The sequence below is a fragment of the Zophobas morio genome, unplaced genomic scaffold, assembly GCF_036711695.1.
Source record: "Zophobas morio isolate AGI-343-1 ecotype UQ-CSIRO unplaced genomic scaffold, CSIRO_AGI_Zmor_V1 ptg000010l, whole genome shotgun sequence".
In the NCBI taxonomy this organism is placed as follows: Eukaryota; Metazoa; Arthropoda; class Insecta; order Coleoptera; family Tenebrionidae; genus Zophobas; species Zophobas morio.
In genome coordinates, this window is record NW_026972115.1 from 1,828,304 (window position 1) to 1,843,351 (window position 15,048).

A 15,048-nucleotide genomic window follows, 5' to 3' on the forward strand; every position below is an offset into this window, starting at 1 on the left:
AAAACCCTGCTATCTGGTATAAACTTTGCTACTCTTCGACTTGAAACATCCGGGAATCTGAACCATACAGACCCGCATCCCTGAACTACAACTCGCCTGAAACTAGGGTCTGAAAAGGGAAGTTTGAGGGTGACGTTCCCGCTTTCCCCATGACACCACAAAAAGGGTAAGCCGAGTGCTTTTAGCTGAGTTTCTCCCTCAGCACTGCAGCCGTGGAGGATAGAGATAGAAACAGATCCTCGATAGCATGGCTCGAGGGAGCGGCCACCACTATCCTGCAGTGTAAAAGCTCTCCTGCCTGCTGGTAAAAATACACACCATATGTTCTGCTTGAAATATCGTGCTCTTAGGTCGGGTGTAAAAACCTTAGTTCCGAGAATTACTACTCTGCTGGCTTATTTAAAGCGATGACGTGGCAGTATGTAGTTGGAAGAAGTGACGCAGTGACTTGCCAGTCCGGATGGTTGAGGTGGGACGGTTTTATAAAAACGCCGCATTACTTTTCTACGAAGAGAATGTAGAGATTGGGATCGAGTTCCGGCTTTCCTCTTTAAACTCGCTTTCTTGGAAAATAGTTGATTGGGAAAGTTTCGTGCCAAGCCGGTGAAGAGATCAGCCGTTTTGGGGCGGGCTGTGGGAATTATGATTAGTTTTGTGTCGACATTTTTTAGTGTATAATAGCGTAATAGGTCGTGCATTTTATTTTTAAAATAATTATGTTGGTATTACAGCTATTTATCCCTGTATTTGACAGTTATTTTAAAAATAAATTCCAGGGCCTACTAGAGGAGTTTTTTATTCGATCATGTGATATAAATGACTAACAAGAATTTCTATTTCTATTAATTTAAGCGACCAACTAAAATTCTACATTTTCTTAAAAAATATATATTCGAATTTGACTGGTGACAGTTCTGGGTCATATAGGTTATCTCCGTCACGTGACTTCCCGTCAGTATTGACAAAGTAAATTTATTTGAATGGTCTGCTCGTCGTGCAAAACCCCCAAAATTCAACATTAAAACCACCCCCGCCTACTTTTCGACCCAGACGTCGCCAGCATCAAAATTCACCTTAAACCCCCGCCCCCAAGCAAAAATCCCGTGAAACCCAGGACGGCGTTTACCCCGTGACGCTCAATGTGAGAAAATAAATACATATTCCCGTCCAACGCACAAGCTCCCTTTCGAAATAAACCCCCGACATAATAAACCCACCACCGATCGATAGTCCCGCCACCAGAGACCACAGCACCGGCCCCCGGCGTCCCCAACCCTCGGGCCTGAAGGGATTCGAATCCGGCAAAGTCGGTGTTGACGAAAAATCAAAAAGTATTTTTCCTTGACAACTTTCACATGTTGACATGAACGTGAGGGAACGTCTGAAGGAGGCATATGAGAACGTATCATTCAGCGCTGACCGCACCTGGAGCAACGCCCCCAATGCGTACCAAAAGAACAACATGGTAAGACCGTGCAGGGGCGTTTCCAGGAATAACCGTCAAATTGACAGGAGTTGTACTTAACAGAACACCACGTACAGATCAACAAGTTGCAGAGGAACAGACCGAGGACTGTGCGGGAGGCCATCCCCAAGAGCCGGCTGGCGCAGTACGCGAACTACGTGTACAACGAGTCGAGGGAGATGTCGTACGCTTCGAGTACCACCAACTCGGAGCCGAACTTGTCGATACGGGTGCCCACGGAGCCCTGGGAGATGCCCGAAGTCGGAGAACTGTACAGGTGGTTCTTGAGTAAGTCCACCTGGGGGCCCGATCCTACCTAAACCCTTGTACCTTGTTGGTTATAGAAAATCAGCCTGAAGATAGCTTTTCCAGGCTGGAAGGGAAGTACGAGTCGCCCCTGCTCAGTGTTAGCGGCTTCGAAGACAAGATTCTCAAGATACAAATCACTGAAGGTTTCTCCGTCGAGTAGCTAGAACGAAAATAATCTTGTTTTTTCAGACAGAGTCAAAAATATTTGGAAGAAGAGCTACCAGTACGAAGAGTTCCAAACCAAAAGTGCCACGGTTCTAGTCAAAGCGTTCACTTCTCCTTTGAAAAATGTGTTTCTTTTCAAGAATGAAGACAGCAACCACGAGTGGTTTCGGGATATCTCTATATCGAGAGACTTCGACCAAGTGGAGGTTCGTCCCTAGGTACTAAGTCTACTATGTTAATAGTACTTTGATTTTGATTGCAGCAACTGTGCCGGAGTTTCAAAGACCAAACCACTTCCATCTCCAAGTTCTTGATGGGGGACACCGACCCGTCCCCCTCTGAACCCACTTCCACGGAAGTCCTCTACTCAGAGGTTCTTCAAGGGCTCTCCCCTAGTCGAAAATTTCTATCGTCGCTTAAACCCGACCCCGGCAAGTCCCTCTCCACCGACGAAACCTCCTCCATCAGTCAAGATAGCTTCACCAACTACACCATTTTAAACAGCCACAAGCTCGACGAGCCCAAACCCGACGCTTTTCCCCAAAGTACTCTCCCCAAAGTGTCCCAGTTCACTCCAGTGCCCCCATCCGCCACCAAATTCGTACCCCAGAAAGTTTTCTTCCAAACGGACACTCGCTACAAGTACCCCATGCCGCCTCCGGTGGACCCGAATCAGCGCAATCCGAGGAGCATGGTGCACTCGTCGTACGTACAACAGTACTTTTACTCGCCGGTGCAGACCGTGCAGAGGTGGATTCCGTCGAATTTTAGCTCGTACTACCCCACGCAGATTTTCACTTCTAATTGGTTCGCGCAGAATCCGGTAGTGAATAGGATTTTCGGACCACTCGTGAGTGCGGACAGGGAGGGTAATGTTTTTAGTCGGGTTTTGGAGGAGGGGCACTTTAAGGAGGAGAGCATGGAGGTCGATCCTTTCGTCGAGGAGCACCAAGTGTCGACGAGTATTTCCGAGGAGTTGGAAATACAAGCGCTGGAGCAGTACAGTAACTCCAACGAGAATTTCTATCAGGAGCTGGAAAGACAAGCAGCTGAACAGTATGCGAGTTCTCCTGAATAAATTTTAAACTTAATTTTTAAGTAATAAATCAAAATTTAACGACGGGGGTGGTTTTTGGATAAACACTTCGGTGCTAATCTCTCCAGGTATTTTTGGTTACAATCTTTATCTTTATCCGAGGTGTGGTTAACATATCGTCCACATTCTTTGAAAATTGTCAAGTTTTTCTTGGAAGTTGAAAAAATTGACCGTTGAATTGAAAAGGTTGTTTTTAGATTTACATCGAATGAAGTCATCGTCTGACAAAACAATTAGTTCTTCATTTATTTAATGACTTCTTGATAAACTTATTAAATACCTTGGTTAACCACGTGGAAGTAGGCGGATTAATTGCGACAACAACTGGATTAATAGACGTTAAACTTGCTCAAGGCTTTCTTAAAACTTTTGAATTATTTATGGGTTTTTGCGTTCTTCGTAAATACAGTACGAATATGGAACTTAGTTACTTCACTCATTTATTTTTGAGACAACAAAGAACAAATTGTTCATTAAAATTTCTCATCCCACGATTATATATAATTTGTCAAAATTAATACCCCACAAACGCTCTCGAGGGACTACTTCGTATTTTATGTCCGTGAAACGTGAAAAAACCCGCCAGAATCGGTTACATATTTATACCTGAACTAGCCTTTCGCTTGCGGCTTCGTCCACTTCAAACACTTTCAAGCCAACCTTTTGAATGCTGAGTTTTTAAGAATTCCACCCTTTTCATCCCTTAGGGAAAGAATTAAGAACAATCCAACAATACTTTGAAAGTATTTTATACTTAACTTTTATAAGTGTAACCGAGTTGATAAGTCAGTGAACGTGAGGGTTTGTGAAAATCATGGTAAAAATACGTTTCATCGCTTCCAGTGAGAGGAATTATTTTTTGTAACTGTGCAACCCAAAGTACCAATCCAGAGCAGGTACCGACCCAAGAGAGGAGAGATTATGGTCACTGTAGGGAGTGCGTCATAAAATTTTCGATTTTCTATCTTTTTTTTTAATTTTCGATTTTCCAGTTTTTCGATGTTTCGATTTTTCAATTTTAATTTTTTTGATTTTTTCATGTTTGGATTATTTATTATTGCTAAAAGTGAAAATAAAAAATAACTACCAAAATTGTGACTGATAATATGCAAAAATTAATAAAAAAAAAGAACATAATGCTGCTAAAACATAAAAATAACTGTACTTTCCAAAAAAAATCTATTGAATGTTTACGGTACCACTAGTATTGCTAATTTAGGACGTTTTGTTAGTATCAAACACAATTAAAGAATTAATTCGTAGTTAAACAAAAAAGTTGCATGTCAAAATCGACTGAAACATTACAGAATTTAAAAATTGCGTAATTCAAAGAGACGATAAATTTTGGGCATATAATTTTTGAATTTTTCAAATTTTGACGTTTCTAAATTTTCAGTTTTCCGATTTCTGAGGTAATCTTTTTTTTATTTTTCCATTTCTTCCCAAAGTTTCGATTTTTCACTTCTTCAATTCTTCAATTTTTCAATTTCTCAGGATTTTGATTTTTCAATTTTTCGACTTTATAAGCTCACGATTTTTCGACTTCTGGATTTCCCGATTTTCAGTTTTTCGTTTTTTAAACTTTGGATTTTTCAATTTTCGGCTGTTTTGTATTTCGATTTCTCAATTTTTCAACTTTTCGATATTTTAGTTTTTCGATTTTTAAAATTCTATATTTTTGATTTCTTGAGTTTCGGTTCTTCTATATTTCAATTTTTCAATTTTCGGGATTTTTACAATTTCCGATTTTCCATCTTTTTTTAACTTTTCGATTTTCCAATTTTTCGATCTTTCGATTTTTCAATGATCCGATTTTTCAATTTCTCGATTTTTAAATTTTAGATTTTCTAATTTTTATTTTTTTGATTTATTATTGCTAAAAGTAAAAGTTAAAAATAACTACAAAAATTGTGACTAAAAATATGCAAAAATTAATAAAAAAGAGAACACAATGCTGCTAAAACATAAAAATAACTGTACTTTCCAAAAAAAATCTATTGAATGTTTACGGTACCACTAGTATTGCTAATTTAGGACGTTTTGTTAGTATCAAACACAATTAAAGAATTAATTCGTAGCTAAACAAAAAAGTTGCATGTCAAAATCGAATGAAATATTACAGAATTTAAATACTGCATAATTCAACGAGACGATAAATTTTGGGCATATAATTTTTGAATTTTTCAAATTTTGACGTTTCTAAATTTTCACTTTTCCGATTTCTGAAGTAATCTTTTTTTTATTTTTCCATTTCTTCCCAAAGTTTCGATTTTTCACTTCTTCAATTGTTCAATTTTTCAATTTCTCAGGATTTTGATTTTTCAGTTTATCGACTTTATAAGCTTACGATTTTCGAATTGTGGATTTCCCGATTTTCAGTTTTTCGTTTTTTAAACTTTGGATTTCTCAATTTTCGGCTGTTTTGTATTTCGATTTGTCAAATTTTCAACTTTTCGATATTTTAGTTTTTCGATTTTTAAAATTCTAGATTTTTGATTTCCCGAGTTTCGGTTCTTCTATATTTCAATTTTTCAATTTTCGGGATTTTTACAATTTTCGATTTTCCATTTTTTTTTAACTTTTCGATTTTCCAGTTTTTCAATGTTTCGATTTTTCAATGATCCGATTTTTCAATTTCTCGATTTTTAAATTTTAGATTTTCCAATTTTTATTTTATTGATTTATTAATGCTAAAAGTGAAAGTAAAAAATAACTGCCAAAATTGTGACTAAAAATATGCAAAAATTAATAAAAAAGAGAACACAATGCTGCTAAAACATAAAAATAATTGTACTTTCCAAAAAAAAAAATCTATTGCATTATTACGGTTTCACTAGTATTGCTAATTTAGGACGTTTTGTTAGTATCAAACACAATTAAAGAATTAATTCGTATTTAAACAAAAAAGTTGCATGTCAAAATCGAATGAAACATTACAGAATTTAAATACTGCATAATTCAACGAGACGATAAATTTTGGGCATATAATTTTTGAATTTTTCAAATTTTGACGTTTCTAAATTTTCAGTTTTCCGATTTCTGAAGTAATCTTTTTTTTATTTTTCCATTTCTTCCCAAAGTTTCGATTTTTCACTTCTTCAATTCCTCAATTTTTCAATTTCTCAGGATTTTGATTTTTCAATTTTTCGACTTTATAAGCTTACGAGTTTTCGACTTCGGGATTTCCCGATTTTCAGTTTTTCGTTTTTTAAACTTTGGATTTTTCAATTTTCGGCTGTTTTATATTTCGGTTTCTCAATTTTTAAACTTTTCGATATTTTGATTTTTCAATTTTTAAAATTCTAGATTTTTGATTTCCCGAGTTTCGGTTCTTCTATATTTCAATGTTTCAATTTTCGGGGTTTTTACAATTTTCGATTTTCCATTTTTTTTTTAACTTTTCGATTTTCCAGTTTTTCGATGTTTCGATTTTTCAATTTCTCGATTTTTAAATTTTAGATTTTCCAATTTTTATTTTTTTGATTTTATTATTGCTAAAAGTGAAAGTAAAAAATAACAACCAAAATTGTGACTAAAAACATACAAAAACTAATAAAAAAGAGAACAAAATGCTGCTAAAACACAAAAATAATTGTACTTTCCAAAAAAAAAATCTATTGCATGATTACGGTTCCACTAGTATTGCTAATTTAGGACATTTCGTTAGTATCAAAATCAATTAAAGAATTAATTCGTAGTTAAACAAAAAAGTTGCACGTCAAAATCGAATGAAACATTACAGAATTCAAATAATGCATAATACAACGAGACGATAAATTTTGGGCATATAATTTTTGAATTTTTCAAATTTTGACGTTTCTAAATTTTCAGTTTTCCGATTTCTGAAGTAATCTTTTTTTTATTTTTCCATTTCTTCCCAAAGTTTCGATTTCTCACTTCTTCAATTCTTCAATTTTTCAATTTCTCAGGATTTTGATTTTTCAATTTTTCGACTTTTTAAGGTTAGGATTTTTCGACTTCTGGATTTCCCGATTTTCAGTTTTTCGTCTATTAAACTTGGGAATTTTCAATTTTCGGCTGTTTTGTATTTCGATTTCTCAATTTTTCAACTTTTCGATATTTTAATTTATTAATTTTTAAAATTCTAGATTTTTGATTTCCCGAGTTTTCGGTTCTTCTATATTTCAATTTTTCAATTTCTCGATTTTTAAATTTTAGATTTTCCAATTTTTATTTTTTTGATTTATTATTGCTAAAAGTGAAAGTAAAAAATAACTACCAAAATTGTGACTAAAAGTATTCAAAAATTAATAGAAAATAGAACACAATGCTGCTAAAACATAAAAATAACTCTACTTTCCAAAAAAAAATCTATTGCATGATTACGGTTCCACTAGAATTGCTAATTTAGGACGTTTTGTTAGTATCAAACACAATTAAAGAATTAATTCGTAGTTAAACCAAAAAGTTGCATGTCAAAATCGAATGAAACGTTATAGAATTTAAATGCTGCATAATTCAACGAGACGATAAATTTTGGGCATATAATTTTTGAATTTTTCAAATTTTGACGTTTCTAAATTTTCAGTTTTCCGATTTCTGAAGTAATCTTTTTTTTTATTTTTCCATTTCTTCCCAAAGTTTCGATTTTTCACTTCTTCAATTCTTCAATTTTTCAGTGTCTCAGGATTTTGATGTTTCAATTTTTCGACCTTATAAGCTCACGATTTTTCGACTTCTGGATTTCCCGATTTTCAGTTTTTCGTTTTTTAAACTTTGGATTTTTCAATTTTCGGTTGTTTTGTAATTCGATTTCTCAATTTTTCAATTTTTCGATATTTTAATTTTTCAATTTTGAAATTCTAGATTTTTGGTTTCCAGAGTTTTCGGTTCTTCTAATTTTTCAATTTTCGGAATTTTTACAATTTTTGATTTTCCATCTTTTTTTTTAACTTTTCGATTTTCCACTTTTTCGATGTTTCGATTTTTCAATGATCCGATTTTTCAATTTCTCGATTTTTAAATTTTAGATTTTCCAATTTTTATTTTTTTGATTTTATTATTGCTAGAAGTGAAAGTAAAAAATAACTGCCAAAATTGTGACTAAAAATATGCAAAAATTAATAAAAAAGAGAACACAATGCTGCTAAAACATAAAAATAATTGTACTTTCCAAAAAAAAAAAAAATCTATTGCATAATTACGGTTCCACTAGTATTGCTAATTTAGGACATTTCGTTAGTATCAAAATCAATTAAAGAATTAATTCGTAGTTAAACAAAAAAGTTGCACGTCAAAAGCGAATGAACCATTACAGAATTTAAATATTGCATAATTCAACGCGACGATAAATTTTGGGCATATAATTTTTGAATTTTTCAAATTTTGACGTTTCTAAATTTTCAGTTTTCCGATTTCTGAAGTAATCTTTTTTTTTTATTTTTCCATTTCTTCCCAAAGTTTCGATTTCTCACTTCTTCAATTCTTCAATTTTTTAATTTCTCAGGATTTTGATTTTTCAGTTTTTCGACTTTATAAGCTTAGGGTTTTTCGACTTCTGGATTTCCCGATTTTCAGTTTTTCGTTTTTTAAACTTTGGATTTTTCAAATTTCGGCTGTTTTATAATTCGATTTCTCAATTTTTCAATTTTTCGATATTTTAAGGTTTCAATTTTTAAAATTCTATATTTTTGATTTCCCGAGTTTTCGGTTCTTCTATATTTCAATTTTTCAATTTCTCGATTTTTAAATTTTAGATTTTCCAATTTTTATTTTTTTGATTTATTATTGCTAAAAGTGAAAGTAAAAAATAACTACCAAATTGTGACTAAAAGTATCCAAAAACTAATAGAAAATAGAACACAATGCTGCTAAAACATAAAAATAACTCTACTTTTCAAAAAAACAAAATCTATTGCATGATTACGGTTCCACTAGTATTGCTAATTTAGGACCTTTTTTTAGCATCAAACACAATTAAATAATTAATTCGTAGTTAAACAAAAAAGTAGCATGTCAAGATCGAATGAAACATTACAGAATTTAAATATTGCATAATTCAACGAGACGATAAATTTTGGGCATATAATTTTTTAATTTTTCAAATTTTGACGTTTCTAAATTTTCAGTTTTCCAATTTCTGAAGTAATCTTTTTTTTTATTTTCCATTGCTTCCCAAAGTTTCGATTTTTCACTTCTTCAATTCTTCAATTTTTCAATTTCTCAGGATTTTGATTTTTCAATTTTTCGACTTTATAAGCTTACGATTTTTCGACTTCTGGATTTCCCGATTTTCAGTTTTTCGTTTTTTAAACTTTGGATTCTTCAATTTTCGGCTGTTTTGTATTTCGATTTCTCAAATTTTCAACTTTTCGATACTTTGGTTTTTCGATTTTTAAAATTCTAGATTTTTGATTTCCCGAGTTTTCGGTTCTTCTATATTTCAATTTTTCAATTTTCGGGATTTTTACAATTTCCGATTTTCCATCTTTATTTTAACTTTTCGATTTTCCAATTTTTCGATCTTTCGATTTTTCAATGATCCGATTTTTCAATTTCTCGATTTTTAAATTTTAGATTTTCTAATTTTTATTTTTTTGATTTATTATTGCTAAAAGTGAAAGTAAAAAATAACTACCAAAATTGTGACTAAAAGTATGCAAAATTAATAAAAAAAGAACATAATGCTGCTAAAATAAACTGTACTTTCCAAAAAAAATCTATTGAATGTTTACGGTACCACTAGTATTGCTAATTTAGGACGTTCTCTTAGTATCAAACACAATTAAAGAATTAATTCGTAGTTAAACAAAAAGTTGCATGTCAAAATCGAATGAAACATTACAGAATTTAAATACTACATAATTCAACGAGACGATAAATTTTGGGCATATAATTTTTGAATTTTTCAAATTTTGACGTTTCTAAGTTTTCAGTTTTCCGATTTCTGAAGTAATCTTTTTTTTTATTTTTCCATTTCTTCCCAAAGTTCCGATTTTTCGCTTCTTCAATTCTTCAATTTTTCAATTTCTCAGGATTTTGATTTTTCAATTTTTCGATTTTATAAGCGTACGATTTTGCGACTTCTGGATTTCCCGATTTTCAGTTTTTCGTTTTTTAAACTTTAGATTTTTCAATTTTCGGCTGTTTTGTGTTTCGATTTCTCAAATTTTCAACTTTTCGATATTTTAGTTTTTCGATTTTTAAAATTCTAGATTTTTGATTTCCCGAGTTTTCGGTTCTCCTATATTTCAATTTTTCAATTGTCGGAATTTTTGAAATTTTCGATTTTCCATCTTTTTTTAACTTTTCGATTTTCCAGTTTTTCGATGTTGCGATTTTTCAATGATGCGATTTTTCAATTTCTCGATTTTTAAATTTTAGATTTTCCAATTTTTATTTTTTTGATTTATTATTGCTAAAAGTGAAAGTAAAAAATAACTACCAAAATTGTGACTAAAAATATACAAAAATGAATAGAAAATAGAACACAATGCTGCTAAAACATAAAAATAACTGTACTTTCCAAAAAAAATCTATTGAATGTTTACGGTACCACTAGTATTGCTAATTTAGGACGTTTTGTTAGTATCAAACACAATTAAAGAATTAATTCGTAGTTAAACCAAAAAGTTGCATGTCAAAATCGAATGAAACGTTACAGAATTTAAATACTGCATAATTCAACGAGACGATAAATTTTGGGCATATAATTTTTGAATTTTTCAAATTTAGACTTTTCTAAATTTTCAGTTTTCCGATTTCTGAAGTAATCTTTTTTTTTATTTTTCCATTTCTTCCCAAAGTTTCGATTTTTCACTTCTTCAATTCTTCAATTTTTCAGTTTCTCTGGATTTTGATTTTTCAATTTTTTGAGTTTATAAGCTTACGATTTTTCGTCTTCTGGATTTCCCGATTTTCAGTTTTTCGTTTTTTAAACTTTGGATTTTTCAATTTTCGGCTGTTTTGTATTTCGATTTCTCAATTTTTCAACTTTTCGATATTTTAATTTTTCAATCTTTAAAATTTTAGATTTTTGATTTCTCGAGGTTTCGGTTCTTCTATATTTCAATGTTTCAATTTTCGGAATTTTTACAATTTTCGATTTTCCATCTTTTTTTTAACTTTTCGATTTTCCAGTTTTTCGATGTTTCGATTTTTCAAAGATCCGATTTTTCAATTTCTCGTTTTTCAAATTTTAGATTTTCCAATTTTTATTTTCTTGATTTATTATTGCTAAAAGTGAAAGTAAAAAATAAATACCAAAATTGTGACTCAAAATATGCAAAAATTAATAGAAAATAGAACACAATGCTGCTAAAACATAAAAATAATTGTACTTTCCAAAAAAAAATCTATTGCAATATTACGGTTCCACTAGTATTGCTAATTTAGGACGTTTTGTTAGTATCAACCACAATTAAAGAATTAATTCGTAGTTGAACAAAAAAGTTGCATGTCAAAATCGAATGAAACATTACAGAATTTATATACTGCATAATTCAACGAGACGATAAATTTTGGGCATATAATTTTTGAATTTTTCAAATTTTGACGTTTCTAAATTTTCAGTTTTCCGATTTCTGAAGTAATCTTTTTTTTAATTTTCCATTTCTTCCCAAAGTTTGGATTTTTCACTTCTTCAATTCTTCAATTTTTCAATTTCTCAGGATTTTGATTTTTCAAATTTTCGACTTTATAAGCCCTCGATTTTTTGACTTCTGGACTTCCCGATTTTCAGTTTTTCGTTTTTTAAATTTTTGGATTTTTCAATTTTCGGCTGTTTTATAATTCGATTTCTCAATTTTTCAATTTGTCGATATTTTAGTTTTTCGATATTTAAAAATTCTAGATTTTTGATTTCCCGAGTTTTCGGTTCTTCTAATTTTTCAATTTTCGGAATTTCTACAATTCTTGATTTTCCATCTATTTTTTTAACTTTTCGATTTTCCACTTTTTCGATGTTTCGATTTTTCAATGATCCGATTTTTCAATTTCTCGAATTTTAAATTTTAGGTTTTCCAATTTTTATTTTTTTGATTTTATTATTGCTAAAAGTGAAAGTAAAAAATAACAACCAAAATTGTGACTAAAAATATACAAAAATTAATAAAAAAGAGAACACAATGCTGCTAAAACATAAAAATAATTGTACTTTTCAAAAAAAAAAATCTATTGCATGATTACGGTTCCACTAGTATTGCTAATTTAGGAAGTTTTGTTAGTATCAAACACAATTAAAGAATTAATTCGTAGTTAAACAAAAAAGTTGCATGTCAAAATCGAATGAAACATTATAGAATTTAAAAATTGCATAATTCAACGAGAGGATAAATTTTGGGCTATAATTTTTGAATTTTTCAAATTTTGACGTTTCTAAATTTTCAGTTTTCCGATTTCTGAAGTAATCTTTTTTTATTTTTCCATTTCTTCCCAAAGTTTCGATTTTTCACTTCTTCAGTTCTTCAATTTTTCAATTTCTCAGGATTTTGATTTTTCAATTTTTCGATTTTATAAGCGTACGATTTTTCGACTTCTGGATTTCCCGATTTTCAGTTTTTCGTTTTTTAAACTTTGGATTTTTTAATTTTCAGCTGTTTTGTATTTCGATTTCTTAACTTTTCAACTTTTCGATATTTTAATTTTTCAATTTTTAAAATTCTAGATTTTTGATATCCCGAGTTTCGGTTCTTCTATATTACAATCTTTCAATTTTCGGGATTTTTACAATTTTCGATTTTCCATCTTTTTTTTAACTTTTCGATTTTCCAGTTTTTCGATGTTTCGATTTTTCAATGATACGATTTTTCAATTTCGCGATTTTTAAATTTTTGATTTTCCAATTTTTATTTTTTTGATTTATTATTGCCAAAAGTGAAAGTAAAAAATAACTACCAAAATTGTGACTAAAAATATGCAAAAATGAATAGAAAATAGAACACAATGCTGCTAAAACATAATAACTGTACTTTCCAAAAAAAAAATCTATTGCATGATTACGGTTCCACTAGTATTGCTAATTTAGGACGTTTTGTTAGTATCAAACACAATTAAAGAATTAATTCGTAGTTAAACAAAAAAGTTGCATGTCAAAATCGACTGAAACATTACAGAATTTAAATATTGCATAATTCAACGAGACGATAAATTTTGGGCATATAATTTTTGAATTTTTCAAATTTTGACGTTTCTAAATTTTCAGTTTTCCGATTTCTGAAGTAATCTTTTTTTTATTTTTCCATTTCTTCCCAAAGTTTCGATTTTTCACTTCTTCAATTCTTCAATTTTTCAATTTCTCAGGATTTTGATTTTTCAAATTTTCGACTTTATAAGCCCTCGATTTTTCGACTTCTGGATTTCCCGATTTTCAGTTTTTCGTTTTTTAAATTTTTGGATTTTTCAATTTTCGGCTGTTTTATAATTCGATTTCTCAATTTTTCAGTTTTTCGATATTTTAATTTTTCAATTTTGAAATTCTAGATTTTTGATTTCCAGAGTTTTCGGTTCTTCTAATTTTTCAATTTTCGGAATTTTTACAATTTTTGATTTTCCATCTTTTTTTTTAACTTTTCGATTTTCCACTTTTTCGATGTTTTGATATTTCAATGATCCGATTTTTCAATTTCTCGATTTTTAAATTTTAGATATTCCAATTTTTATTTTTTTGATTTATTAATGCTAAAAGTGAAAGTAAAAAATAACTGCCAAAATTATGACTAAAAATATGCAAAAATTAATAAAAAAGAGAACACAATGCTGCTAAAACATAAAAATAATTGTACTTTCCAAAAAAAAAAAAATCTATTGCATTATTACGGTTCCACTAGTATTGCTAATTTAGGACGTTTTGTTAGTATCAAACACAATTAAAGAATTAATTCGTAGTTAAACAAAAAAGTTGCATGTCAAAATCGAATGAAACATTACAGAATTTAAATACTGCATAATTCAAGGAGACGATAAATTTAGGGCATATAATTTTTGAATTTTTCAAATTTTGACGTTTCTAAATTTTCAGTTTTCCGATTTCTGAAGTAATCTTTTTTTATTTTTCCATTTCTTTCCAAAGTTTCGATTTTTCACTTCTTCAATTCTTCAATTTTTCAATTTCTCACGATTTTGATTTTTCAATTTTTTGACTTTATAAGCTCACGATTTTTCGACTTCTGGATTTCCCGATTTTCAGTTTTTCGTTTTTTAAACTTTGGATTTTTCAATTTTCGGCTGTTTTATAATTCGATTTCTCAATTTTTCAATTTTTCGATATTTTAAGGTTTCAATTTTTAAAATTCTAGATTTTTGATTTCCCGAGTTTTCGGTTCTTCTATATTTCAATTTTTCAATTTCTCGATTTTTAAATTTTAGATTTTCCAATTTTTATTTTTTTGATTTATTATTGCTAAAAGTGAAAGTAAAAAATAACTACCAAAATTGTTACTAAAAATATGCAAAAATTAATAGAAAATAGAACACAATGCTGCTAAAACATAAAAATAACTGTACTTTCCAAAAAAAAAAAATCTATTGCATGATTACGGTTCCACTAATATTGCTGATTTAGGACGTTTTGTTAGTATCAAACCCAATTAAAGAATTAATTCGTAGTTAAACAAAAAAGTTGCATGTCAAAATCGAATGAAACATTACAGAATTTAAATATTGCATAATTCAACGAAACGATAAATTTTGGGCATATAATTTTTGAATTTTTCAAATTTTGACGTTTCTAAATTTTCAGTTTTCCAATTTCTGAAGTAATCTTTTTTTATTTTTCCATTTCTTCCCAAAGTTTCGATTTTTCATTTCTTCAATTCTTCAATTTTTCAATTTCTCAGGATTTTGATTTTTCAATTTTTCGACTTTATAAGCTCACGATTTTTCGACTTCTGGATTTCCCGATTTTCAGTTTTTCGTTTTTTAAACTTTGGATTTTTCAATTTTCGGCTGTTTTTTATTTCGATTTCTCAAATTTTCAACTTTTTGATATTTTAGTTTTTCGATTTTTAAAATTCTAGATTTTTGATTTCCCGAGTTTTCGGTTCTTCTAATTTTT

General features: G+C 30.1%; 1 protein-coding gene across 1 annotated transcript; it reads left to right on the forward strand.

Moving 5' to 3' along the window:
* The first annotated feature begins 980 nt into the window (after nt 1–980).
* LOC135126431 (uncharacterized) lies at nt 981–3,017 on the forward strand. Its single transcript, XM_064052479.1, has 5 exons — nt 981–1,465; nt 1,513–1,753; nt 1,810–1,917; nt 1,964–2,145; nt 2,202–3,017. The coding sequence occupies exons 1-5, from the start codon at nt 1,364–1,366 to the stop codon at nt 3,015–3,017; spliced, it is 1,449 nt and encodes a 482-aa protein (XP_063908549.1). The 5' UTR covers nt 981–1,363.
* The last annotated feature ends 12,031 nt before the right edge of the window (nt 3,018–15,048 follow it).